This window comes from Chiloscyllium plagiosum, chromosome 4, assembly GCF_004010195.1.
Source record: "Chiloscyllium plagiosum isolate BGI_BamShark_2017 chromosome 4, ASM401019v2, whole genome shotgun sequence".
In the NCBI taxonomy this organism is placed as follows: domain Eukaryota; kingdom Metazoa; phylum Chordata; class Chondrichthyes; order Orectolobiformes; family Hemiscylliidae; genus Chiloscyllium; species Chiloscyllium plagiosum.
Window position 1 is genome coordinate 22,485,199 of NC_057713.1, and position 27,222 is coordinate 22,512,420.

The 27,222-nt window shown below is 39.4% G+C and overlaps 1 protein-coding gene across 9 annotated transcripts in view; it reads left to right on the plus strand.

The window, feature by feature from the left end:
* adgrb1a (adhesion G protein-coupled receptor B1a) overlaps nucleotides 1-27,222 on the plus strand; it is a 585,075-nt gene that overhangs the window by 328,239 nt on the left and 229,614 nt on the right. For all 9 annotated transcript variants that reach the window (XM_043687845.1, XM_043687847.1, XM_043687850.1 and 6 more), the window contains 2 exons: nucleotides 10,681-10,783; nucleotides 13,088-13,131. In XM_043687845.1, coding sequence (XP_043543780.1) covers nucleotides 10,681-10,783; nucleotides 13,088-13,131 — 147 coding nt within the window. The remainder of the gene's footprint in view (nucleotides 1-10,680; nucleotides 10,784-13,087; nucleotides 13,132-27,222) is intronic.

Here is a 27,222-nt window from a genome sequence, read left to right on the forward strand (position 1 = left end):
GTAAAAACAATGACTGCAGATGCTGGAAACCAGATTCTGGATCAGTGGTGCTGGAAGAGCACAGCAATTCAGGCAGCATCCGACGAGCAGCAAAATCGACATTTCAGGCAAAAGCCCTTCATCAGGAAAAAAAACTCTTATTCCTGATGAAGGGCTTTTGCCCGAAACGTCGATTTTGCTGCTCGTCGGATGCTGCCTGAATTGCTGTGCTCTTCCAGCACCACTGATCCAGAATCTGGTTTCCAGCCTCTGCAGTCATTGTTTTTACCTAAATCGTTGTCGATGCAGGTTAACCAGTGTACAGGTTCTGATTGACTTCATCCTTGGGTCTTAAAAAAAATGACTAGGGAAATAATTGAATCATTCGTTTTCATTTTCCAAAAAACCTTCATTCAGGGATGGCCCCATTAGGTTAGAAAACATCAAACCACAGGGTTGTTTATTCAACGGCTACCATAATGAAAATGTGGGAAGCCATTAAGCTTGGATACGTTTAGGGTAATTGGGCAGACTTTGTGAATGAGAAATCATGTTTGGCCAATATTTTGGAGATCTTTGAGAAGATAAGGCATGTGGATAACATGAAGATAAGTAGGAAGATAAATTGAGAAGAGAACACAAGGCTCTTATGAAAGAATATTAATAGGTTAAGTGACTGGCAAATGGTGCAACAAATGGAATATAATGTGAGAAAATATGGAGTTGTACATTTTGGTCAGAAAAACAAAAATAAGTATATTTGCTATATGGTGAGTGTTTGCAGAGCTCAGAAATGCTGATGCATGAATCACAAAGAATAGTATGCGAGAACAGCAAATAATTAGAAAAGCCAATGGAGCATGATCTTTTCTTCAGATTAGATTACAGTGTGGAAACAAGCTCTTTGGCCCAAGTCCACACCGACCCGCCAAAGCGCAACCCACCCAGACCCATTCCCCTAACACTAGGGGCAATTTAGCATGGCCAATTCACCTAACCTGCACATTTTTGGATTGTGGGAGGAAATCAGAGCACCCAGAGGAGACCCATGCAGACACAGGGAGAATGTGCAAACTCCACACAGAGAGTTGCCTGAGGCAGGAATTGAACCTGGGTCTCTGGCATTGTGAGGCAGCAGTGCTAACCACTGTGCTACCTTGCACCCCATTTATTGCAAGGCGAACTGAATACAAGAGAATGGAGAATACGTTTCAGTTATATGGAACACTACTGAGATCACATCTATATACTGCTGCTGATTTCCATATTCACATGTAATTACTTCACATCCTTTCACATTAGACTCCATCTGCCCATTCACTCAATTTATTGATGTCAGTTTGCAACATCATTATGTCCTCTTCACAACATATCTTTTTGCCTATCTTGGAACCATCTGCGGGTTTCTCTCTCTTTGACTCCCTTAACTAAGTCACTGATTTAAAACATTGAGGCCCCAGCAATAAAGCATGCCACTTATGATGTGCTGCCAATCTAAAAAAAGACCCATTTATGTAAACTATTTGTTTTCTGCCAGTCAGCTAAATATCTGTCCATGCTCAGGGTACTGATTGTCACTGAGAATTAAAACCACAACAATTAGCAAGTTTCCAGTTCTATCTCAGTGTGGAATCTTCATAGTAATTGTAACTGTCCTCTCATTTGAAACTTGAACATGACTACCTTCTTAATGGGATCATCTGGTGATGATTATGGGCAAGCTGACTTTTCACCTATCATTGTTGAAATCAGCCATCTTAGTGTAGTTTAGGATTGAGATCTGAGATCTTGCAATCATTACCACACAATATTGTTCAATATTTTGTTGAGCAATTAGAGAATTACTTTTAAAAAGAATAAATTGCATGGAGAAATTTTGCAATAATTATCCTTTGTTTTGTTAAGTTCCTATTCCAAGTAATTATCCTCGACGTGACCTCCCTTAAGCCTTTCAAATACTGTAATTTATATGGTTACTGTAATGGATATATTCAGTAAAACAGTAATAATGCCAAAGGAATCCTGGCTGTCATTACTGCTTCTATTTATATGAGATGCAGGAACGTTGTACCTAATCTATTACATGGCTGTCACCATGGAGAAGCAGCCTTATTGTCCTATTCTACCAACAACAAGGAAAACAATTGAGAAGAGATGGATTTTGTGGTGAAGGAAAGACAATTAGTGGAAAAGATTATTCAACATGCTCACTTTGAGTCATTACTTAAAGCATATTTTCTTTTGTGCATTTTGTAACAGATTGTGAAGTTATTCATCCTATAAGGTCACCTAGTTTTGGTTTTCCATTAATCATTTCTGTTGAATCATTTGTATGCAGAGCTGATCTTGTGCAGTGAAATAGTTGTTGAGTATACACAGCTTGAGACTGTGCATTCTTTTATTGATCAAATGGCATGTTAGAAGGATTTATATAGGGAGTTGCTGGACTGGAGCACATGAAAGGACAAAGGGACAATTGAAGAATACTGATATCAACAAATCTGAGAGCAAGACTATTACACCTGCATTCACTATAGTCATCATGGCTGTTGAGTACATTATTACTGACTGCACAGGCAGCCATGAGGTAGGGAGATGGGCCATGCCACAGATGCCCCTAGTGTGCCTGAGTAATCCTCATAGGGAAGCTGATCAGAAGATGGATGAAAGCCTCTCTATGTTACAGAATGCAACATTTCAATGTATAAACTGGAAAACAAGTATATAAAAGCAAAAGAATGCAGTTGCTTGAAATATGAAAAAGAAACACCAGAAACACTCAGCAAGACTTCAGAGAAACCAGATGAACAATTCAGGTTGATGAGCTTTTCTCAAGGGTGAAACATTGAGTGATATTTAATCGAGACAACAGGCATCTCATCTGCTGTCTGAACTGGTAGCAAGAGCCTTGTTTGGTACTTTTAGGGAAGATCTGCCTTATGAAGGGCCAGTAACTGAACAGAAATGGGCATTTCCAAGGATCATCAATCGAATCAGAAGTTCCGTTTGACAACAGTGCCACTTTGGAAACTGCCTGTTGCCCTCTTCAGTATCATTGCTGCATCCTGATGTGTGCATCAGAAGATCATTGAATTATATAGTACAGAAGAGGCCCTTCAGCCCATCAGGTCTGCATCAACAAAAAAAACTCTAATTCTATGGTAGTCCTACTTTCCAACATAGGCCCATTGCCTTGAAAGTTTTGACACCTCAAGTGCTCATCCAAGTTACAGTTAGAGTTAGGCTTTTAAAGTTAGCCAGGTTTCCCACCTGAACTATCCTCCCAAGATTGCTGTTTACTTAATGTTATCTCTGTCATCAATAGTTGTAATTCCCTTTTAGAAGACAAAGGATTGAAATGTTCCTCTTCAACTTGTGTAATCCGATCAAAATCTGCTCTTTTAAATTGTTCTCAGGTTCGTGTTTTTGTTGTGGCATTTTCTCACATGACTACTTCTGGTACTTCTTGATATGCTACCATGACCAATACGTGCATTGTTTGTGGTAAATTGTTGCCACCAATCTTCTGTTGTCTTTGTTTTGCCTTGAGCCTGGTTAATGATTAGTGGTTGAGGATATGCCAATATATGCCAAATAAGCAGAAGGTGTTGTTTGGAGGGGAGAGCCGTGGCAGTGAGCGTAACCAGATTCATGGATGTGCTTGGTGGCGGGGGCCTGGGTTGAATGCTGCCACAGGATATAGCAAGCAAAGCAGTAGTAGACGTCCAGTTTGTGGCCACTGCCATTCGACGCCTTAAACCGACAGTGATCAGACCCGACATCATGCACCAGTTGGAGGATGCTCAGGTGTGTGGTGGAATCCCGCCTGTGCTTACCCCTGCCCTGACGGAATTTCACATTGTCTCCAAGGTTTCATACTTCCAGCGGGAACCTGTACCCACAACCTAAGCCTCACACGGAGTTTTAGTTTTGCCCCTTTTAGGGATATAAAATGGCGGGCCCTGTGCAGATTGCTGCTGCACACTGCCCACCTCTTTTCCCTCATTGCAGTGGTTCATAGACTCCCAGCCCAACTACTTGTTCTATGGTGCTACGGAATCCATGGACCATGTATATTATGGGTGTGGGCGTTTGCACTCCCTTTTTGATTTTCTTAAAAACCTTCTTCTCTGCTTTTGGCTGCACTTCAGTCCCATGCTCCTGATCTTTGGGAACCCGCTGTGGAGTGGGGGAGGTAGGTCACAAAACCTACTTGTAGGTCAGCTCCTGGGCCTGGCCAACTGGCCATAAATAGGTCCAGGCAACGGGCCATGGAGGGGGTTGTTATGGCCAATTGCCTGACCCTCTTCCGTGGTTACGTCCGTGCCTGGGTGTCCCTGGAGGAGTAGCACGCGGTGTCTACCAGCACGCTCGAGCTGTTCAGGGAGAGATTGGCACCGCAGGGAGTGGAGTGTTTTATTTCCCCCTCCAATTCAGTTTTGGTTTAGTCTCTACTCTCCCCTTCACTTTTTTGATCATGCAGCATTGCCCTTTGTTGAGAAGGGCACTGCTTGTCACTGGCCACTCTAGTGTTTCCTTTCTTCCTGGTGGTGGAATATAAATAAAGATTTTAAAAAAGTAAGCAGAAGGTATGCTCTTCTTTGATAATAAGGGGGTTTATTGCATGCGAGCAATAAGTTCAACTTCATTTAGAGCTTAGGAGACTGGTAGAAATACATCTGCTCCCTCTGAAACCAGGAGTCGACTTCACCCACAGACTATGTATATCATCAATAGAGGGGATGGAATCAATGTAACATGAGCATTAACTCTTTCAGAACCATCAGAACCATTACCTTATACAACAGCTGCCTGTAGGGTTTGGCAGAGATATCTGAGACCAAAAAGACCAGGTAATGTTTGCGTGTTAATTCGGGGCAATTAGGTGAGAATATATCGGTAACTAGTAATCAATATGGTTGGGGTTTTGTGATATGAGAGAAATATCAATAAAGCTGAAATAAAACTCTGAACCTAAAAATATAGGGCTGGACTTTATCGAACCAATCTTTTAACCTCTGATTTTAAAAATCCTAAACAGCTGTAGAGGCTGGAAGCAGAAACAAAAACAGAAATTTCTGGGAGAACTCAGCAAGTTTGACAGCATCTACGGAGAGAAAGCAGAGTTAATGTTTTGAGTCCAGTCACCTTTCTTCAAAACTGAGTGTATTCATATTTAAAATGTAAAGCTACATCATTTGGGCTGGGGGGGGGGGGGTGGCGGGGGGTGGGGGGGATGTTGTCTCAGGTTACAAGGGTCTGAAGGGGTTTATGCTGGGGAATGCCTTAAGCATCACCCACAATAATGATGTCGTACGGGCTGGGTTGGTGAACAGAATCTGAAAGGAGAAGACCTATTTCCTGGATCTTCTTCATAGTCTCCCTAATAATGTTTATCATATTAATGTAAGTGATATATAGTTTCTATTATGCAATAAACTACATATTGTTTCAGACAGAATCATCTTCTAGTTAGACTGCCAAATAGTCGTCTTTCTACCAAACTATACTAAACAGGTTCTGTAGATATCTATTATGAAAGTGGATGGTGGCAGCAAATCCACATTCTCGTGAGCAATAGCACAGAGAGCTCATCCAACGTGATGAGTAGAGGTTATAGGTTCTCATACAACAGGAACTATTCATACTGTCTTAACTAGTAGTTAAATCCACAATTACTCTTCCTGTAAAAACAAATTCCACCTGAATTCTCCCTTATTCCTGACTTAATGTTAAACGTCTGTCATCACAACCAGTTTCTTTACATTGACTTTGGACTTAAACACTTTACCTGTTGAATACAGCAAACAAAAGAGTAATAAAACAGTAACAGTGAACAATGATACAGCCACATAAGTCAGAACTCAAATTGTTAACAGTTGAAAGGCCAGTAGCAGTCCTCCCAAAAATCCCTGCAGCAGCTGCAGTTCGTCATCTTTACTCAATTCCAGAAGTACTGATTTGCAGAAAGGTTGCCCTTGGTTGCAAATTGTGGATTGCTGCTTTTGATTGACAATGCCTTCTCCACAACATGATGGTGATGTGATACTGCACCTCCACAGACAGCCAGGAGAGATGCAATAGCACAAAAGTGGATTGGGGGGGAGAAGAAAAAAACACAACTTAGCAGGAAGTATGAAAATAAGAATAATGAATTGGTGCACATGTTCTTCCAAAACTAATGATCCACCATTATTTGTGGCTGATATATTGTCGAAAGATAATATGAAAGAACAAAAATAAACACAATTAAATGAAGAAATTTAATATTGCGTGATCGATACAAAATTATAAAACTCTATTTTACTTTGCATGCACAAAATTAGAAGACGATTTTCTGTGGATAATAGAAATAATTCACAAAATGCAACCTTCTTGTCTGCTGAAGTAGTTTTAACTTCTGTGCCTTCATAATAATGTGAGCACCTTTCATTACCTTTCATCATTTTGTTTCAAACTGCTAATGATTTGACTGTTAAAAACAAAACCTGTGTTGTGAAAATGCTGTAATGCTTACAGTTAACTCCCAAAAACAGGTGATATGAACCTAGATGGTTGCCATAGTAATTGGATATGTTAATTAGAAATCAATGGAAATCTTTTGAATGCCATCCGTTGCATTGTGTGGCATTGTGACAGGCTTATTTCCATGTCATGTTGCAACATTTTAACACGATAAGAAAGAAATGAAAGAGAAGATGAAAAAAAAACTAAATCAATTGTTAAAATTTATGGTTTATCTTGTCGTTGAAGGAATTAATAATAAATATTTTCAAATAACCTGCTGAGGGATGTTATTACACTCCGTGGAGCAGGTGAGACTTGAACATGGGTTCAGAGATTGGGACATGCAAGAGAATTATGTAAACATTTAACAGGAGAGATATTTTAAGAGAATGGGTGATAAACATGAGACTTATTGAAGAATATTCTCCAAGGATGTGATCCTAATTTTCACACGAGGAAAAGCAGCAGCAGTGACATAGTGGGCCAAAGGGCCTTTTCTTGTGTTGTTGCATTGAATGGGCTGAAATTTCAAACTCCTCAGGGACACGTCTGGAGGTCATGGGATCTTAAAATGGATGGATGGGGGTGGGGAAGGAGGTAACCCCCATCAGAGTCGAGATTTTAAAGTCGGTTCCTCGTCAGGTCAACAATGCCCATATTTCACCACAGAATTTTTTTAAAATGCCTTTGAGACTTCTTGAGGTTACTCTCCTGACATCTGCTGGTTTTCAGTGGGCATGTAGAGTACCCATTGATCCACAAGACCCAGTGGAACAATGATGGTTTACCAGTGATACATAGCTAGATACTGAAGTGATATTGTAGCTGGGCTAGTATTGCAGAGACCCAGATAATGTTCTGGGGACCTGGGTTGGAATCAATCATGGTAAATGAGAGAATTTGAATTCAGTGATTATCTGGAATGAAAAGGCGAATGGTGATTATGAAACCATTGTCATAATAACCCAGTTGGTTTACTAATGTCATTTCAGGAAGGAAATCTTCTGCCTTGACTTGGTCTTACTGATATGTGACTTCAGACCCATAGCAGTATGGGTAGTTCTTACCTGTCCTCTGAAATAACCTTTCAAGTCTCTCAGTTAAGGGCAATAAGGGATGGGCAATAAATGGTGACCACACCCAATGAATGAATGTTTTTGAAAAATGAATTCATTGCAGAAGGTGCAAATTCAAACATTAGCTATAATGAGGTAATCCCATCAGAATCGAGATTTTAAAGTCGGTTCCCAATCAGGTCAACAATGCCCATATTTCACCACAGAATTTTTAAAAATGCCCTTGAGACTTCTTGAAGTTACTCTCTTGACATCTACTGGTTTGTATGTGGGACTTGCCCCCTCATGTCCAAAGGCCCTATTGCCTTTGTCACTTCATATATCTCCCTTTCACTGCTGACAACCAGGAATGGAGATATTGTCATGTCTCCCACAATTCTACTGCATTGTCTATCTCCAGCAGCTATGACAGCTGGATGGACAGTCTTCTATTCATCTTCCAGCTTTAGTTGAACAGATTTCCCAATTAGTTGCTTCCTCCAAAATTACATTTTGAGTCAGCACTTGTGGATTCCCGATTCACATTTTATCCCAATGGTGTGAGAAGTCCAGGAATGGAAATCTTGCCCAATGACTCCAGCCATTTTGTTGTCTGAATGAGCCTGTCTAAACTTACATCTTGAGATATTTTTATAAGGTGCTACTAACAATGAACACATTGGATGACATTATTTGGCTCCGTTGAGTAGCTCCCTTCTGACTTAGAGAGAGTGGAACAATTTGGAATCTTCTCTGGGGATCTCTTATTCAAAGTGGCAATCTCCCATGCAGGATTGGGTGCTTATGTGTTGACTTCTCTCAACATTAATCTCAAGAACAAGAATGAAAAGGGAACAAGGAGGTGCATGAGGATGCTATCTGGTGCAAGGGGATATGAAATAGAAAGAAGGATTGATTATAATGTATTCTTCTCAGCAGAATAGTACAGATTGAGCATTGAAGAAATAGCAACGATAATCATGAAAGGATGGGACAGGTTAGAAAGAAGCAGTTTGCTTCCAGTCGTGGAAAGGAATAAGAGGGACATAGGAATGTGATTAAATTTAAGAGATTTAGAACTGAGGCAGGGTTAACACTTTCCTGCAGCTGAAGAGACTATGGACCTCAGATCTGGGATTAGTGATTTAGGCAGAACTAAGGTCCGATTGGAGAGTAGGTGAAGGGACGGAATGTGAACGAATGTAGGATCAATAGTGAATAAACAGAATGTAAACTCTAACGTACACTGTTTTTGTGGTTGTTATTGAAATTCGTACATAGATTTATTACAAAAGTAGGTTAGTCTCATTTCAGACAATACACATAAAATCAATCAATTTAAATATGAGTAGCTTACGTTTCTAATTTGGAGAGTCATGTTAGGGACTGAAAATACTCTGTCCTAGGATACTGCTCTGCATTAGCAAATCTAGCTGTCACCTAATTGTTCTACTATTGGTTGGTTGAGCCCTTTAGATTGAATTGTGCTGGGCTCCAGGATGCAAGAAGCAGGTAAAATTCCAGGGAGATTCATTGGGATGACTGCCCAACACAGTCCTATCACATTTGAACTTCCCAATGTCAGTGATGGCACAGACTTGTCTGCCCAGTTCCCAGACACAGCCAGCCAATTTATAAATTTCACTTGTGATTTTTATTTTGGGCTGTTGGCATTTTGCTGGTAGCAGAACAGTGCCCTGCCAAATTATAAACTTATTGGCTGCAAAGGAACAGCCACTATGATACTTTTTTTCTTTATTCCTTCATCAGGCATTGTCTGTCTCTAATTGTCCTAGAGCTGAATGGCTTGCTCAGTCTTTTCAGAGGGCAAACACATGACAGTGTATCTGGAGGAACAGTAGGCCAGACCACATTCTTAGGCCATTTTTAAAGGATATCACCTGACTATTTTGAATAATTAATCGTAGTTATCATGGTCACAATGGCTGAGGCTAGCTTTATATCCCATATTGTTCTTAATTAGTTGAATTTTAAGTTCCATCATCTGTTTTGGTGGCGTTTTAGCCCATAACCCCAGATTATTAACCCAGGTCTCTGGATTACTAGTTCAAAGACATTATTGCCATGATAATATTTTCCCAGCTTCCCAGGATTGGAAGCAGTCGAGTTGGTGTTGTGTTATGTCAGTATGTCAGTATATCTTTAACGAACATGCATATGACCTGAGGGTAGAAATTTCAATAGCTTAATGTTAACCCAGACAGTGACGTGTCTGTAAATGTGATGTTTGTAAATAATAGTGGACTGTGATCAATGGTGTTTTTGGATTATTCAATACCATAAAATCAATATATCATGTGGGAATGTATAAGCAGCAGCTAAAAACACCAACCTGGAGGTATCATTCAGAGCCAGAGGGCCTCATTGGTCAAGGAACTGGGATTCCCCTCTGATTGACAATATAAGAACATAAAAATTAAGAGCAGATGTAGGCAATTCAGCTCCTTGAGCCTGCAGCACTAATCATGGCTGATCTCATCTCTGCCTCAATGCCATTTTCCTGTCCGCTCTCACAACCTTTCGAACCAATACTCATTAGAAATCTGTCAGACAAGGCCTTTCTACTTGCTCAGGGATGAAAAAAAATCTGCTTGTCCCAGCAAATAAAAAAGATATTTTTTGCCACTTCTGCCAGGCCGTCTCAAAATGGACGTGCCCTCATTATTCCCTTGCTGTCTCAGCAGCAGCCACTTCTTATGAGGGCATTACTCTATGAGGTGGCAGAGCTGCTGTCCTTCACTCTTATTAGAGCAGCAGGGTGGCAGCGTTTTCTCCTCTCACCTGCTGGGTTTTTTGATTGCTGCCTCCTGGTTGTAATATTGCGTGGGAAGCCCTGTCGCCTCCCAAGAAACTCCTCAACTCCAACCCCTTGTTCCTTCAGAAAATAACACAAATGTATTGGGGCACTCAGTCAGTCACAATGAGACTCTCTTCCCTGTTTATGGGAGATAGCCCGAACCATTAAAAGGACTGTTTTAAGTCAGCAACTGTCACAGAAGCTGCCAATAACACAATCTTGGAATGTAAGAGCCAATTACTTTTTTTGCTTTGACTTAATATCCTATACCTCACATTTGAAATCACTAACACATTGTCGATCTTTTGCTTTCAATTTTAGGAATGCCACAGTGTTGAATTCCAAGGTACTCTCTGTCATTATGAAACCTTCTCCAAAGACTTTGGCCAGCCCTTTGGAAATTGAATTTTCTCATCTATATAATGTAAGTTTTGTTTTCAGATCACGTTCAGCGACAAACTGTTGTTATCCACAGCACTTTGAATCAGGAATCGTTCTCTAAGTGCAAACTTTATTCATAATTGAAAATGAATGCAAGCTTTAAAAATAATAGTTTACGAAGGAAATAGTTTTTGAAAAACAGCCCTTGGTTAATTACGAGCAACTGAAGTAGGCATTTACCTTGGGTCCTGTGTGGAAAGGGTTCCAAGCTATTTTGGTTTTGCTAAAGAAACAGCAATACTCAATACAGTACTCTATTAATTCCTGTCCAGTCTTCCTGCAGATTGAAACAAAATGCATATATTTCTGTATCTCACAGAGGTGGACTATGCATGTGACACCAGGATGTCACATAGTGATTCATTAATTAGGTTCCCACCCACCACACCCTGTCAATTATTATAGTATAATGAAATCCACTGGACATCAATTTATTTTCTGAATGTTTCATTTTAATATTAAATGTACTCTACACCCTGTAAATGTAGCGATTATGGTACCTGCATTAGTTTAGTCTGGAATCACATTGCGTATTCTGCTCATTTATCTGAAGTGGCTATTAACAATAACATCATGCATGAAGGAGCTGTTAAAGCAAAAAACCTTTTGACTGATTTGTTTTTTTTTCTTCAATTTTCATATTTTCAGTGCCTTATTACTCTTTTCACTTTGACGTTAGTGAATTATAATTCAGTTCACAATAAAGCCATTAAACAAATCCAGGACAAATAAATCCCTAAAAGTCATTATGAAGTTTTCAGGTTGTTGTAGAAACTTGACTGTTTGATGGTGTTACTTAGGGAACGAAGGTCGACCATCTTTACCTAAAATGGTTTACATGTGATTCAAGTGGTCACGGTAGTTGACCCTTAACCACCTCCTAAAATGGTCCCCTCACTATACCTGGAAATACATGGTGGGCTAACTCTCATTGAGATGTGGGTACCAGTAATTCAATGAAATGGCAATGGTCACCTAAGGATCCACAGCCACTGGGATTTTACTCCTGTGTTGGAGGCTGTTATGGAGGTGGAGTGCAGTAAAATGTGGTGGCCTGGTAACCAGGCTATGTTGGATCCTGCCTGGTCTTACCTTCTGTCCAGCCCATCCCAGCTTCAACCTTCCATCATCGGAACTTGTTAGCAAGTCCTCAGCAAAATCCAGAAACACTTCTCTGGGAATAGATATAGACCACCATTCCCACGAGTTTTACATACAGGTTAGTCCATGAGATGTGGGCTTCACTAGATGGGCCAGCATTTGCTCCGCATTCTTCATTGCCTTTGAGAAAATGATGATGAGCTGCTTTCTTAGACTGCTGCAATCTAGGTGGTGTATGTACAACCACAATGCTGCAGTGAAGTGTGCTTCTGGATTTTGACCTAGCAAAAGAGACAAAGAGCCTAATCTTAAGGCAAAGGCAGGAGGTTGAGAGGGGATTGGAAAAAAAGTGTTTTCACCCATAGGGTTGTGGAGGCATCTGGAATGTACTGTCTGAGAGGATAGTCGAGACAGGTAACATCACAACCTTTAACAAATACTTGGATAAGAACTTGAAGTGTCGTAACATTATAGGTCAATGGGACTAGTGTTGGAAACAGGGACTAGTGTAGGTAGCAGTATATTTTTGTTGGTGCAGACTTGATGAGCCAAAGTGCCTCTTTTGCACGTATGATTCTATGATTCTAGAAGGAGCAATATAATAGTCAAGCTGTGACAAGCAAAACGAAGTTGGAACCTCAAGTACCATTTCCAATAAAGACCCAATGGCCATTAAATGGGTTCCCCATGGAGTCACCTCCAGCTATTATGCCGAGGGGCATGGATCCAGCTTCCCTTGTGAAAATCAACGTCGTGATTTTGCCTACCAGCAGGCTCAGTTCTAGGCAACCATGTTTTTTGAATTTCCTCGATTTTTCAGACCAGTTTTGGGAATGTCTTTGCTGGCAGGGAATCCACCCAGAGCGATTTGGGAGTGCTAAAGTCAATGCACATGATTGTGCAGCTCTTTTTAAATACTAACCTGGATAGCTGGTCATGTTGACTGACCTCCAAATCTTATCCTTTGATTTTCCTTCCTGTTGAGAAAGGTATTTTTTACCTATAATGGACATTTGAAAAAATTAGACTCATAAGGCATGTAAACTGAATTGAGAAAGGGATGGATTAGTAATTGATGAAGGATTGGCAGGAACTTTGGCCTGTGCAAGGTTTATTGTTTACATTTCAGTATATCTTCTTGGGTAGACTCAACCCCATTTTAAAAAGACTTCATTTTATTTAACAGGGCACCACGAACCAGTCATGCATTGCATGGGATGAAACAGACACGTAAGTTGTTAGAAATGTAAAATGTAACATGCCAATTAAAAACAGCTTTTAAAAAAATTCATTATGATCGGCTGAAAGTTTTAAGAAGCAAATTCACTCACAGCAAAAAGATTCAATATTGGCAAAATTTTATTAACAACTCTATTGAATTCATTTTTTGTTGTCCATGCTGAATTTCCTTTATTCTTATTTGCTGCCTTCCTCTTCTTAATGTGTTGATTGATGCATTGGGTATGTTGTATGTGTGTCTCTAATTCCCTGGTGTCAAATCCATGCCGTCATATGTCTCACATGAGCCTCAGTAGACAGTGTCAAATTCATCATGAGGAGTAACAAAGCCGAGTCTGCTCTTGCCTTTGATCCGTGATCACATTCTCAACTTTCAGCAGGAATTTGATCTGATTTTGCAGCTGCTGCTGTGTGCAGAGATCAGTTCAGTCAGAACAAATCAACAAACTTGACATGCTTCTTAGTATTGCCCAGTATGGGATGGTCCATTTGTTCACAAATCCATCAAAATGATTTGTTTAGTCTAATAGCTGCAATGTTTATGAAAATATGATCACTTTTGTATTATTGCATCTTTAAAGGTATTGCTTTTTTGGTTGTTTGCAAGTTACTCTGGAGAAAAACACGGACAGGAAGTTTGAGCTTCAAATAAACAAGGAGGGATTTTCAATTGAAGCAGTTGTTCAGTTAACAATTGTACTTTTACTTGTTCAGTCAATTTTGCTAATTTAATTTGATTGTTTCATTACTGTTATGTGAAATCTATGTCTGGAAATAGAGGTGCCACAGAACTAACATTTGAGGCTCATCAAGTCTGACTGCTCGCTCAATACAACTCTGTTGTCTTTTCCGCTGATGGGTGAACTGGTCTGAGTATAATAGCTTGACTCAGTTGATAGCTTTATCTACCCCCAGGATTTAAATGTCTAATTCCCTTAAACTGGGTAAATAAAACAATACAGTCGAGATCAAACTATTTGAACTCATTCCAGTTCAGGAGAATGAATTGAAATTGAACTGGCTATTTTTTGACTAACTGACTGAAAAATTAAATTTTGGATTTATATATCCATATGAAATAGCAATGGTCTGGACAAATGAACTCTGAGGTCTTGGCAGTCAGTATTTGATTTACATTCAAATCCAATTATCTTAACAAAACTAAAAAGCTGACTGTGTTCTTGACCATTTCACACTGTACTCGAACATTGTTATTTTGGATTGTTTTTCCTCCCTTTTTAGTTATCCCTTCCCTTTTTAGTTATCCCTTCCATTTTCCTTTCTTCTTTCTCTGCTGAAGATACAGCCTATTAAGGTATAGATTGTGGGGATGCAAGCAGCCCTCGGGTATGCTAGCCTAGTGGTTATTCTTCTTGTCAGAGCTGTTCATATGTAATTTGACCCTGAAAGTTACAGTTCTGTGTGCGTCCAAAATCCACATGCTGTGTTCAGCATGGGCGATGACAGAAATTATGAAACAATATTTTATTGTCAATCGCTCCAGTTGATTTTTAACAGCTCCAAAACTATTTTAAAAGATATTTATCATGTATTAAACCAATAAAATGTTTCTTCCATTCCCAACAGTTTTGTTGACCATACACTTGGACAAGGATTTTTCATACATTAGTCTCACACTTCCTACTTTGTCCTCCATGTCTTCATATTGACTTCACCTCCTTAAATTACTCAATTCACAATAAAGTAGTCAACTTGGCAGCAATCATTACTTTCTACAGTAGTATGTCGTGAAAATTGACATTTGCAATGCAGCAAGAATATTATTACTTTTTATTTTTCATCCTTAAGGCCTCAGAGATCATATAGAAATAATATCCCATTTTAAGTAGTAGATATGTTCCTAGATTTATATCAAAAATCTATTTATCTCAAAATTGCTTCTATTGGAACAATTATAAAATCAATCTGCAAAAGAGATCCCTACAGTATGGTCAGCATACTGTCATGATATCAATTACTCCGATAATCTCTCATGCTCTTTTGCTTCATCACTTAACATGACCAGCTTAGCTGTGCTAAATTTCCATAAGGTTGCAGATATTTATTCTATTACTGAACAATTTCTCTGCCTGAGCCCCATTTTCCTGTGGACCCAGTGACCATTTCCTTGGTGATGGGGTGTTGGTTAGTTAGTGCCATGCTGTAATAGCACTCACTTATGACAATTTGTATAAGTGTATGTGCCAGAGATAAAAGAAATGTTGTTAATTTGGTGTTGAATCTCACATTGTTTAGTCTGTCCAGCAAAAGTATTATGTTTAGCAATGAGGGAGATTTGTAGATGCTGATAACCACATAGATGTGGAGTTTAAAAATCGGATCTTGAACTGTAGGCCATTTGTACCACTGAATGGATTAACCATCAAAGATGCCTGCAACTTTATTTAACAATTGGAGACTGTGAGAGTACAATTGTGATTTAATGCCTTTTGGTGAAAATGTGGAGTGACCTCAGATGATAATAATATCCTGGATATTCCTGATAATCTGGCCATTAATCTGGCAGTGGAAAACACTGATAATTCTAACCAAGGCAGACCCAGAGATGGTTTTTTTTTAAACCATGGGATGTGTGTTGCTGGCTGGGCTAGCATTGATTGCCTGTCCCTAATTGTTAAGGGTCAAACATATTACTGTGGGTCAAAAGGACATTTTTCAACCAGATGGTTTTTTTTCTGACAATTGACAATGGTTTCTTAGTTCCAGATTTTGTTTTAAAATTGAATTCAAACTACACCATCTGTTCAAGCATGGCTTGAACCCAGGTCCCCACACTATTACATGGGTATCTGAATAATGGTTTAATGATTATGCCACTAGACCATCAGCTCCTACTGCCATGGAGCACTTGAGAATTTGATGGCCATGCAAAACCAAAAGACAGGGGCCGTCAGGTTTTATATAAGCCTGATCAGCGCTATGGACCCAAACCACTGGAGATTGCTGAAGTTAATGGCTTGGCACATGGGATCTGTTACCCTGTGAATGTACTGTCGCAATTTTGAAAATGTTATCGACCCATTGTAATTTTTGGAGAATTTTAAGAGACAGCATCACAGGACAGACTGATGGTTCCAGTCAACTATAAGGCGCAATGGGCAAAATTACTCATTATTGTAGTGAAGTGTCAAAAACTAGCCTTGCTAGGAGGAAACTTTAAATACTCTGAAGATAAACTGAAATGAGGTGTTTGTCATCAAACAAAAATTACAATGTAAGAAAATGGAATAGTCAAGTATCCCTGGGTGTTTATTAAAACTGGCCACATGATTCAAGGATATAATGCCAACATACGTGTGCAGAGGAGTGCCACACCAGTCTACCACAGACTTTGTCCAGTGTTCATTGTCCAAAATGAGCGAATAAGGCAAGAATGGAGGTGGAGTAATTGGGTCACTGCAGTTGTGGCAATGCCAAAAGCAAATGTTAATGAAAGGCTATTAGGGAATTATAAAGAACTTGTGAATCAGATAACCTAATGTCATTCACCCTGTAATCTGTCAAACATTGAGGATCTATTCACTTGGGTGTCAGGGAGCGGAGCCAGATTTTATCAAAATTGGGTGTGAAAAATGTGTACCTGCAACTTCAATTAGCTGAATCAAAGTCATATTTGACTGTTAACACCCTGATGGGCCTACTGCACTTTCACAGGCAGCACACACCTCCCCTGCCCCTTCACCAATTCATCAAGGGATAATGAACCTGATTTTGAGAGGAATTCAGTGAATAACGTATTACCTGGATGACATACCTAACTGAGCTCTAAAGAGACAGACACATGGTGATTTGCTGAATGAAGTGCTCCAATGTTTGGAAAAGTGTGGTATTTAAGTGGATGCAGTTAAATGTGAAATATTTCTAAATTGTGTCGTTCATTGCTCAACAAAATGGGCTACATCCTAACCAGGGTAAAGTTCAAGCAATAAGAAATGCTCCACTTAGCTAGAATGTTTCTTACCTCAGATTTTTTTTGGGGTCTGTTGAATTCTTGCAGTAAATTTGCAACAAATTTGACAAACCTGTTGCACGCATTGAATGAAGTTTTGTCAATGGTTTTGGCCAAACAAATGTGGCAAAGTGAATGAATTGTCCAAACATATGTTGGAAGATGGTATAAATCTTATATATTGCAATGTGTCTCAAAACACAAAATTAGCATGAAATGCCTTTCCATAGAGAGTAGATGTAATGATCTCTCATGTGGATGATGATACGGAGAGATCCATTGTGTTTGCCTCTCAAATACTCAGTGCCAGTGAGTGAAATTCTGCTCAGATAGAGCATGAAGCATTGTCTTTGACTTTTAGAGACAAAATTCTTTTACAAGCACTTGCAAGGTCAGAGTTTCAGAAACAAAGCTGATCAGAAGCCACTGATGGCTATTTTGAATCCAAAGACACCAGTACCCTCTTCAGCTGCAGTACAAAGCAAAAATGGGCTTTGATGTTTAGATTAGATTCAATTCCCTACAGTGTGGAAACAGGGCGAAGAGTAACCCACCCAGACCTATTTCCCTCAGACTAATGCACCTAACACTATGGACAATTTCACATGGCCAATTCACCTGAACTGCACATCTTTGGACTGTGGGAGGAAACCAGAGGAAACCCATGCAGACACGGGGAGAATATGCAAACTCCATCCAAGGCTGGAATCAAACCTGGGACCATGGTGCTGTGAGGCAGCAGTGCTAACCACTGAGACACTGTGCCACCGTGTTGCTTGCTGATCAGTATGACATTAAAGCAGACAATTGGAATATCCATTTTTTGCATATAGTCTTGATTACATCACCTTCCAACATAGAACCCAACTGTATTTTTCTTTTCATTTGTAGATATGTTGGCCAGTCACAACAGATGACATTGGCAGAACAATTCATACAACAATGTCATAGATGGGTGACCAACAGAGACAGTGGATTTAGGAATCAAGGAACTTTTTATAACTCTACTGAAAGGAGGTGTCAGTTGATAAAATTGGTGATATGCAAGCATCCAGAATTGTAATTCTGGATAAGTAAGTGAACTGTGTTAACTTCATAATGAAGATTTTGGAAGAGTTTAATGGAAAGGCCAGCAAAAAGCTATTTTGCATCATCTAGGATGGTTAACCTTTAGAATTCACCATGTAACTGTGTAGAATGTCAGGTTGCAGAAAACAGTCCTCCATTGATAACATTGTAACCACGGTAAACAAAAGGATTGGAAAAGTATTAAAAACAGGAAAAAAAATCAACAAAACAAGACCTGGAAGTAAATATAAGGGTAAACTAGCAAGTCTTAGAAGACAGACATTAAGAACTTTTTTAAAGAGATAAAAAAGAAGAGAGAGGTTAAATTATACATACCCACCTTACAGCAAGAGGCTGGGGAAATAACAATGAGGAACCAAGAAATTATAAATGTGTTGAATAATTACTTTGCATTACTTTTCATGATAGCGGAAGGTAATTGCATTTTAAAAATTCTGGATAATCAATTGGCAAAAGTAGATGTAGCACATGAAATCAGGACAATGACTATCACTGGAGAAAACGTACTAAGGAAATTAATTGTGCTGAAGGCCGACAAGTCCACTGGACCAAATGGATTGCATCGATTGATTTTAAAGAAAATATCTACAGTGACAGTGGATGTATTGGTAGTTATCTTCCAAGAATACTTACATTTTAGAAATGTCCCAGAGGACTAGAAAACTGCCAATGTAACAATCTTTGTTCAAAAAGGAAGTGAAATGAAAAGAAAACAGGTAGCTATGGTCAGTTAGCTAGCATCTGTCATTAGCAAACTATTAGTCTGTTATAAAGGATGGGATAGCAGCACATAATGTGATCAAGCAGAATCAGCATGGTTTCATGGAGAGTAAATCGTGCATAACAAATTTATAAGAATGCTTTGAAGAGTTAACAAGCAGGATGGATTAAGAGGAATTAGTAAACATAATATCTTCGAATTTCCAAAGGCATTTGATAAGATGCCCAGCATGAGTCTACTTAATAAATGCTCATAGTCTGGGATAGCATATTAGAATTAATAAAAGGTTTGCTACCTAACAGAAGACAGAGAATAGGTGTAAAGGGAGTATTGTGAGAAAACATGAGATTATGCATTTTGGCAGAAATAAAAGAAGATATACTTGGTACAGCAGGATTTGGGTCCTCATGTATAAATCCCAAAAAGCTAGCATCCAAGTTCATTAGGTAATAAGGCAAATGAAATGTTGAGCTTCATTTCAAAGGCAGTGAAGTAAGATGGTGAAGCCTTGCTAAACCTTTAAGAGGTACACCTGAAGTACTATTAACAGTTTTGGTCCAATATCTAATGAAATAATCTAGTGACATTGGAGGCAGTCCAGAAATGTCCTCTAGTTTGAGCCCAGGTATGAGTGGAATATCTTATGAGGCTGAATATATTGATCCTGCATTAATTGGAATTTAAAAGAATGAGAAATAACCTTATTAAAACTTTTAACATTCTTATAGGGGTTCACAGGTTAAATGCTGAGGAGCTATTTCCTCTTGTGATAGAGTTCAAGAGCAGAGCATACAATCTCAGAGTAAGGGTTTGTCTGTTTAACACAGAGATGAGGAGGAATTTCTTCTTTCAGATAGTGTCATAGAATCATAGAGCTGTACAGCATGGAAACAGAACTCTAGGTCCAATTCATCCATGTTAATCAGATATCCTAAATTAATCTAGTCCCATTTGCCAGCATTTGGCCCATATCCCTCTCAACTCTTCCTATCCATATTCCCATCCAGGTGCCTTTTAAATGTTGTAATTGTTCCAGCCTTGACATATTCTCTGGTGGCTCATTCCATACAAACACCACCCTGTGCATGAAAAAAATTGCCCCTTAAGTCCATTTTAAATCTTGCCCCCTTCACCTTAAACCCATGTCCTCTAGTTTCAGATTCCACCAGCCTGGGCAAAAGACCTTGGCTATTCACCCTACCTATATCCCTCATGATTTTATAAACTTCTACAAGGTCACCCCTCAGCCTCCAACATGACAGAGAAAATAGCCCCAGCCTATTCAGCATCTCCCTGAACTCAAGCCCACTAACCCTGGCAACATCCTTGTAAATCTTACCTGAATCTTTTCAAGTTTCACAACATCCGTTCTCACGCAGGGCGACCAGACTTGAATGCAGAAGTCCAAAAGTGGCCTAAGTAATGTCCTGGATGACAGTGAATCTGTGGAATTGTTTACACAGAAGGCTGTTGAGACTGGAGACTGGATCATTAAGAACATTCAAGGCAGATTCTTAATCAGTAAGGGAATGAAAGATTATAGGGAAAAGGCAGCAAAGTGGTGTTGAAGATTATCAGAACAGCCAGGATCTCATTGAATAGCTGAACAGATCCACTGGGCTGTACATTTACTTCTGCTCCTCTGTCTTATGGGTCTCATGGTTTTATAACTCAAAGCTTCTGCTCCTTTTCTCACATCAATGCAACAATCAACAGATAATTTGGTTTGGAATTTATAAAACTGACTGAAAATTGGCAGACCAATTTTTATTTGATTCCCACTTGGTTAATTTAATGATTTTACAATGTTGTTGAGTTTTTTTATTGAATTGTCACTGCATGAGATGCTTTTCTGAACACCAGCGACCAGCAAATATCCAGCAGGTGCTCTCGGATCTACAGTTGTGGGGTACCCACGAATGGAGGCTTATAATTTTCACATTTAATTATTAGTTATACTTTTTGACTTTGCTGGAGATAAAAACAAAACACAGGGAGGGATGTAAAATGGGCTGCTGAATTTTAAATCATCTATTTAACATGAAGACTTATTGCCAAAAGCAAACACAGAAAGTGCTTTTACAGCTGCTACTCCAAGTAGAAATAGCTGGAGACATGTCCGAGCATGTACTTATTTGTTCTTCCTATCGAATTGACAGTGTGTGGGTCTGTAATTATTTAGGTAGGAAGGATAAGCCAATGTTCTATTGCATGAATGCACTCCAGTGATTTCTGTTTGAAGGTGCATACAGACGTCAGATTCGAGCCCCATTATTTTGAGTCTTGCTTCATGTTTGTCTTTACTCGTACAAACCAGGCAGCATCTTACTGAAACTGTGCTACAGTGATTCTATTGCCTCAACATTCTCCACAGAACATGAAATCTCAAACTGTACAAGGTATATCATGCTCTAAATTTGCAAAAGTTTCTGTTGAATATTAATCATGAACGTTTTTGTAATATGGCACACCGGCAGGAAATCCAGCATTTTTGATGTCTGTAAATTGCATGTCAGTTCCATACTCTCAAAGTAGACCTGTGTTTAATTTACAGCACAAAAGGTGTCCATTCATCCAACAGGTCTCTGCAATTCCTACAGTCATAGAGTCATGGTCCCTCTATTCCCATCCCTTTATGCACAAACCTAGCTTACCCTTTCAGCTATTTACCTTCTGTCCTAACTATTCCCTTTTAAAGTACACTGCACATTCTGACCAGGCAAAAGTGAGGACTGCAGATGCTGGAAACTAGAGTTTAGATCAGAGTAGTACTGGAAAAGCACAGCAGGTCAGGCAGCATCCGAGGATCAGGAAAATCGACGTTTCGGGCAAAAGCCCTTCATCAGGAATAGAGGCAGGAAGCCTCCAGGGTGGAGAGATAAATGGGGGTGGGGGGGGTGGGGCTGGGGAGAAGGTAGCAAAGAGTACAATGGGTGAATGGGGGTGGGGATGGAGGTGATAGGTCAGAGGGGAGGGTGGGGCGGATAGGTGGGAAGGGAGATTGGCAGGTAGGACAGGTCATGAGGACAGTGCTGAGCTGAAAGGTTAGAACTGAGGTAAGGTGGGGGGAGGGGAAATGAGGAAACTGGTGAAGTCCACATTCTGACCAGTCTCTGGTAGAGAAGTTTTTTCTTAATTCCTTATTGGATTTAAAATAACCATCTGGCATCCATAGACTCCCATGCAAGTTCTTTCCATCTAAGCCATTGAAATAATTCATGATTTGAAAGATCTCGATCAAGTCAGTCCAATTTCAGATCGTCCTGCGTCTGTATCTATTGGCAAAATATTAAACTTAGGGATAAGAACTAGTGATGCTTGTGAATCATACTGACAGAGTGTGACATTTCAGGTGGCAGTGACCCGCATTCTTTCCGGGAGTGTGGATTGCGAGAGATTGTTTCTGCTCCTCTTAGCTGACAGCAATAATTTTATACCTACTCCATTGGGTCATCTCCCTGTTGGCATTGAATGATAAGATTTTACTACATGTTGTGTGCACAGTTTGTTTTCAAAGTATCTGGTCCTCTAAATGATATTGGATTCTGAAATGCATTTAAGGACTCTGAAACAAAACATAGAGAATGCTGGAAAAATTCAGCAGGTCCGGCAGCATCTGCAGAAAGATAAACAGAGTTAATGGTTTCAGTCTGGTGTGACGACTCTTCATTATTGATTAAAGGACTCCGATTTGCTTAATTTAATGTGGAGACTGGGGCTCAATTTCCAGGAATAGGTCAACAGGTCGACAACTTCAATTTTAATTCCATCACCAAATTATTTTTTTTCCCTGGCCAAGAGAGTTAAAAGTGCTCCCCTTTTAGTATCATTGAGCCTTGTTTGAAACAAAAATTGTAACTAGAGAGCTTAGTATTGGATCATAAAATTGGAGTGATGCCCTTTCATTGAGCTTCCACTCAATTTATTTCAGCACCGTTAGCTTGGAAGAAGGGGCAGAAAAGAATGTTAGAAATGAAACAATCTATTCAGCTGACATGTATCTCCCAATCAAATGTTCAATATTGGATTAGCATAGATCTAGAACTTTGTCTTCTTTACATCAAATGCTGATTTGTGCCATGAGAGTCCTCGATGTACAAAGTTGATGGGAGAGCTGGTAAGAAACTAAACTCTTGTGAAAAGAAATATCCCTGCAGTTCAAGCAGGGTGAGCTGGCTCCAAAACAATACATTATTCCTGAACTCATTTCTTTTTCTGACTTCTTAAAAACCATTTGTGGGATGTGGGCATCAGTGGCTGGCCGGCATTTCCTGCCTGCCCCCAGTTGCCTTTGATAAGCTGGTGGTGAGCTGCCTTCTTGAACTGCTGCAGTCCAGTCATTGTGCATTGATCCACAATGCCAATAGGGAGACAATTAATCCCCAGCAATGGCTGGGAAGGCCAGTATTAATTGTCTACCCCTCATTGCCTTTGGATACAGCTATGACTTGCTATGACATTTCTGAGGCTACACTCAATCTATTTTGCTGTAGAAATGGATCCACATTTAGTCCAGACCAGATAAGGACAGCTAGATCCATTATCTGAAGGACATTAATGAATCAGTTGATTTTTTTTAGGATAGTCCAAAAGTTCATAATCACAATTACCAGGATTTGAGTTCCAGATTTTGTGAAATTAAATTCAAATCCTCAAATTATGATAGTGGGGTTTGAAATTGTGTGCTCTTGATTTAGTCTTTTGGTCAGTAGTCTCACAATATTATCCTTACATTATTGTGCCCATTCTTGTGTAATAGCTCAGTGTAATTGAGGTAAATCTATGTAGCAAATACCCTTTCTAATTTGTTGTATTGAAGTATTCTTTGCAGTTTTCAAAAAAAAACAAATAAGTGAGAATATAATTAGTGTGCTACAAATGTTATTATTGGAACTTGTTATTTGACACCTACTGAAAAATTGCAGGATTAAAGAGCACTGTAAAGTAATGTAATTATTTACTCGTTAAAAATAATTTAATTATCACAGATAAACTATAAAAAAAAAGCTATGTCACCTGATAAAGGACTGCTGAGAGTTTTTAATTACGCTTACATTAAGTGCCTTGCTAACTTTCAATCGTACTGTCAATTCTGTATTAGCATTTTCAAGTGGCACCTTATCTTGAAGGGAAGTTCCCTTTCCCAAAGATGACAAGGGACACGAGCTGAATGGGAACTTTATCTATCCAAGAGTACCCTGGCCATTTGAATCAATAAAAGAACTCAGATCTGCTCTTACTAGATCAAAAACTGCATATGTCACATTTCAAAAACATGTGTCACCAAGATTCGATGTGAGAGGAGGCTGATTTCTCTACGTTATTTCCTCTGTGAAACATGACCTGACCACATTCCTGGCCTTGCGAACACTGTAGGTACTATATGAGGGCAGAAATGCTAATCCTATCCAATCTCTTTGGAATACCTCTTTTGCTTTCACCTGAGAAAAGTGGCAGGAGGGCTTCAATTTAACATTTCATCCAACACTTCTGACAATGCAGCACTCCCTCACTGCAGTGCAGTGTCAAACCTGACTTTTTTTTTGATTCCGGTTCCTTGAAACCACAATCTTCTTATTTGGAGGTGTAACTGTTACCAAATGAACTCCAACTAAAGATGAGGCCAGCAACAATTGAATGATGGAAACCTGAGAAATTGATGAGACCAAACTTGGTGAAATGCAGAATTCTTGGAAATATTGTCAAGTTGAACAAGGTTTTAAAGATTTAGACTGCTGAGATCATGTAGTAATATGGGGATAAGGTTAATAATTTTAAATTGGATGCATTCCTGGGACAGAAGCTAATCTAGACCAACAAGCACAGAGATGATGAGTGATTGGTATTTGTACGAGTTAGGATATAGGAAGTAGAGTTTTGAATAACCTGGAAGATGGTGTTAGGAGTTGAGTGCAGATTTGCCTTATAAAAAGGTACTGAAATATGTTGAGTTAGCTAAAGCATTAATGACAGTTTCAGCTGTGGAAGGTTGAGACAAGAATAGAGAAATTTGATATTATGGATACTGGAAATATTTAATGGTGACAAAAGAATTTTTTTATTGGATTCTGACATCCCTGGTTGGCCAGCATTTATTACCCATCCATTATTCCCTGAGCTGTTTTCTTGAATGATTACAGCCCATGTGATGTAGGAACACCCACAATGCTGCTAGTGAGGGAGTTGAAACACTTTGACCCCCTGACAGTGAAGGAGCAGCAGTTTAGTCCTACGGCATTATGTAACACCGAATATATAATCAGAAGTTGAGGTGTTGAAGTGGTCTTGTTTAGCTTCAGAAGCTGGCTTTGCATGATGACACCAATGAAGTTTATGGCAGAGGCTAAAGGCACTGACTTTGGCATTCTCAATATATAATTGGAGAAACTTTCAGCTCACTCAATACTCATTGTCTGATGAGCCATGTGACAAATGTAAAATCATAAGATTATAACACACTGGAACAGAAAAAGGTCATTTGACCTATTGAGTTCACTCTGCCATGCAATGAGATCATTGTTGAAATGATAATCCTCAATTCCACATTGCTGCTCTGTCCCCATAAACTTTGATTGCCTGAATGATGAGACATCTGTTTATCTCAGTGTTGAATATATTTTATTTACTCAGACTCAACAGCTCTCTGTGGCAAAGAATGACACAGATTCACCATCCTCTGAGAGAAAGTATCTCCCTGATCTTTATTTTCGAAGGGTGATTCCTTACTCTGAGATTATGCTGTCCAGACATAGATTGTTCCACAAGGGGAAACAACCTCCCTGCATTTACCTTGTTAAGCCTGTAAGAATCTTAAGGTATGCTCTCCTTCATCTAAACTCCAATGACTAGAACCCCAAACTCTGTATTCAAACACTGTTCATAAAAAATTCCTCCAGCCCTGACATCAACCTAGGGATAGTAAAAAGAGAAAGTGTCAGAGCATGTCAGCAGGTTTGACACCATCTGTAGAGACAAAAAAACAGAGTTACGGTTTCAATTCTGCTGTGACACTTCTTAAGAATTTAGTCAACTTGGTGACCTTCACTGGGCTATCGCTAATGTCAGTCCATCTTTCCTTAGATAAGGGGATCAAGTCTGTTTGCAATATGCCAGCTGTGGTCTGATGAGTATCTTGTAGAGTTTTGACAAGGCCTTCCTGTTTTTGTACTCCATTCTCTTTGAAATAAAGCCCAAAATTACCTGTTACCCACTGAACTTAGATTCTAGCTTTTTGTGATTCATGTATTGGATTTCAACATTCCTCTGCACTACAGCATAGGTTAGATTCCCAACAGTATAGAAACAGGTTTACTTAGCCCAACAAGTCCACACTGATCATCAGAAGAGTGACCCACCCAGACCCATTCCATTACCCTACATTTACCCCTGACCAATGCACCTAGCACTATGGGCAATGTTAGCATGGCCAATTCACCTGACCTGCACATCTTTGGACTGTTGGAGGAGACCAGACCACCCAGAAGAAACCCACGCAGACACAGGGAGAATGTGCCAAACCCCACACGGACAGTCACCCAAGGTTGGAATCAAACCTGAGTCTCTGGTGTCGTGAGGTTGCAGTGCTAACCATTGAACCACCATGCTGCCCAGTCTTCCTCTATCTAAATGATATTCATCTCTTCTTTAGGTCAAGTGTGTAATCTCACATTTTCCCACATTATATTCCTTCTGATTAGTTTTCCCAGGTGCAGGTAACGTGCCATTAGACTCCTCATAACATCCTCACTATTTACTTTCCCAGCTATGTTTGAGTCATCCAGAAATTTAACAACAGTATATTCACTTCTATGATCCAAGTCATTGATGTATTGTAAATAATTGCAACCCCAGCACTGATCCACATGGACTTCACTAGTTATAGGCAACCACCTTGAAAATGTTCCCTTTTATCCCAACTCTGTGCCTTCTATTAATCAGCCTATCCTGAAATCAAGCTAATAAATCATCCTGAACATGATGGGCTCTTGTCTAATTATGTGCAGGACTTTGTTGAATGCCTTTTGTAAATTTAAAATTTCAGAGGTACAAGTAGCACTGAGTTGCACAAATGCAGATAAGCTAACTATTGATGCTGTTTTGTCTAGAATTTGAGTGTTGCTTGGATTATGACATTTATTTCTGTTCTTTTTTGGACAGTCCATTTAAAAAGAACTTTAAGAGAAATTTTCACGTAAACCTTCTGAATATTATTCTTTTAACAGAACAGAAGATCAGCCGCAGAAAGGCACAGGAATTGTAACAAAATATTTAATGGACTCAAAAAGAATAGATTGAGTACCAC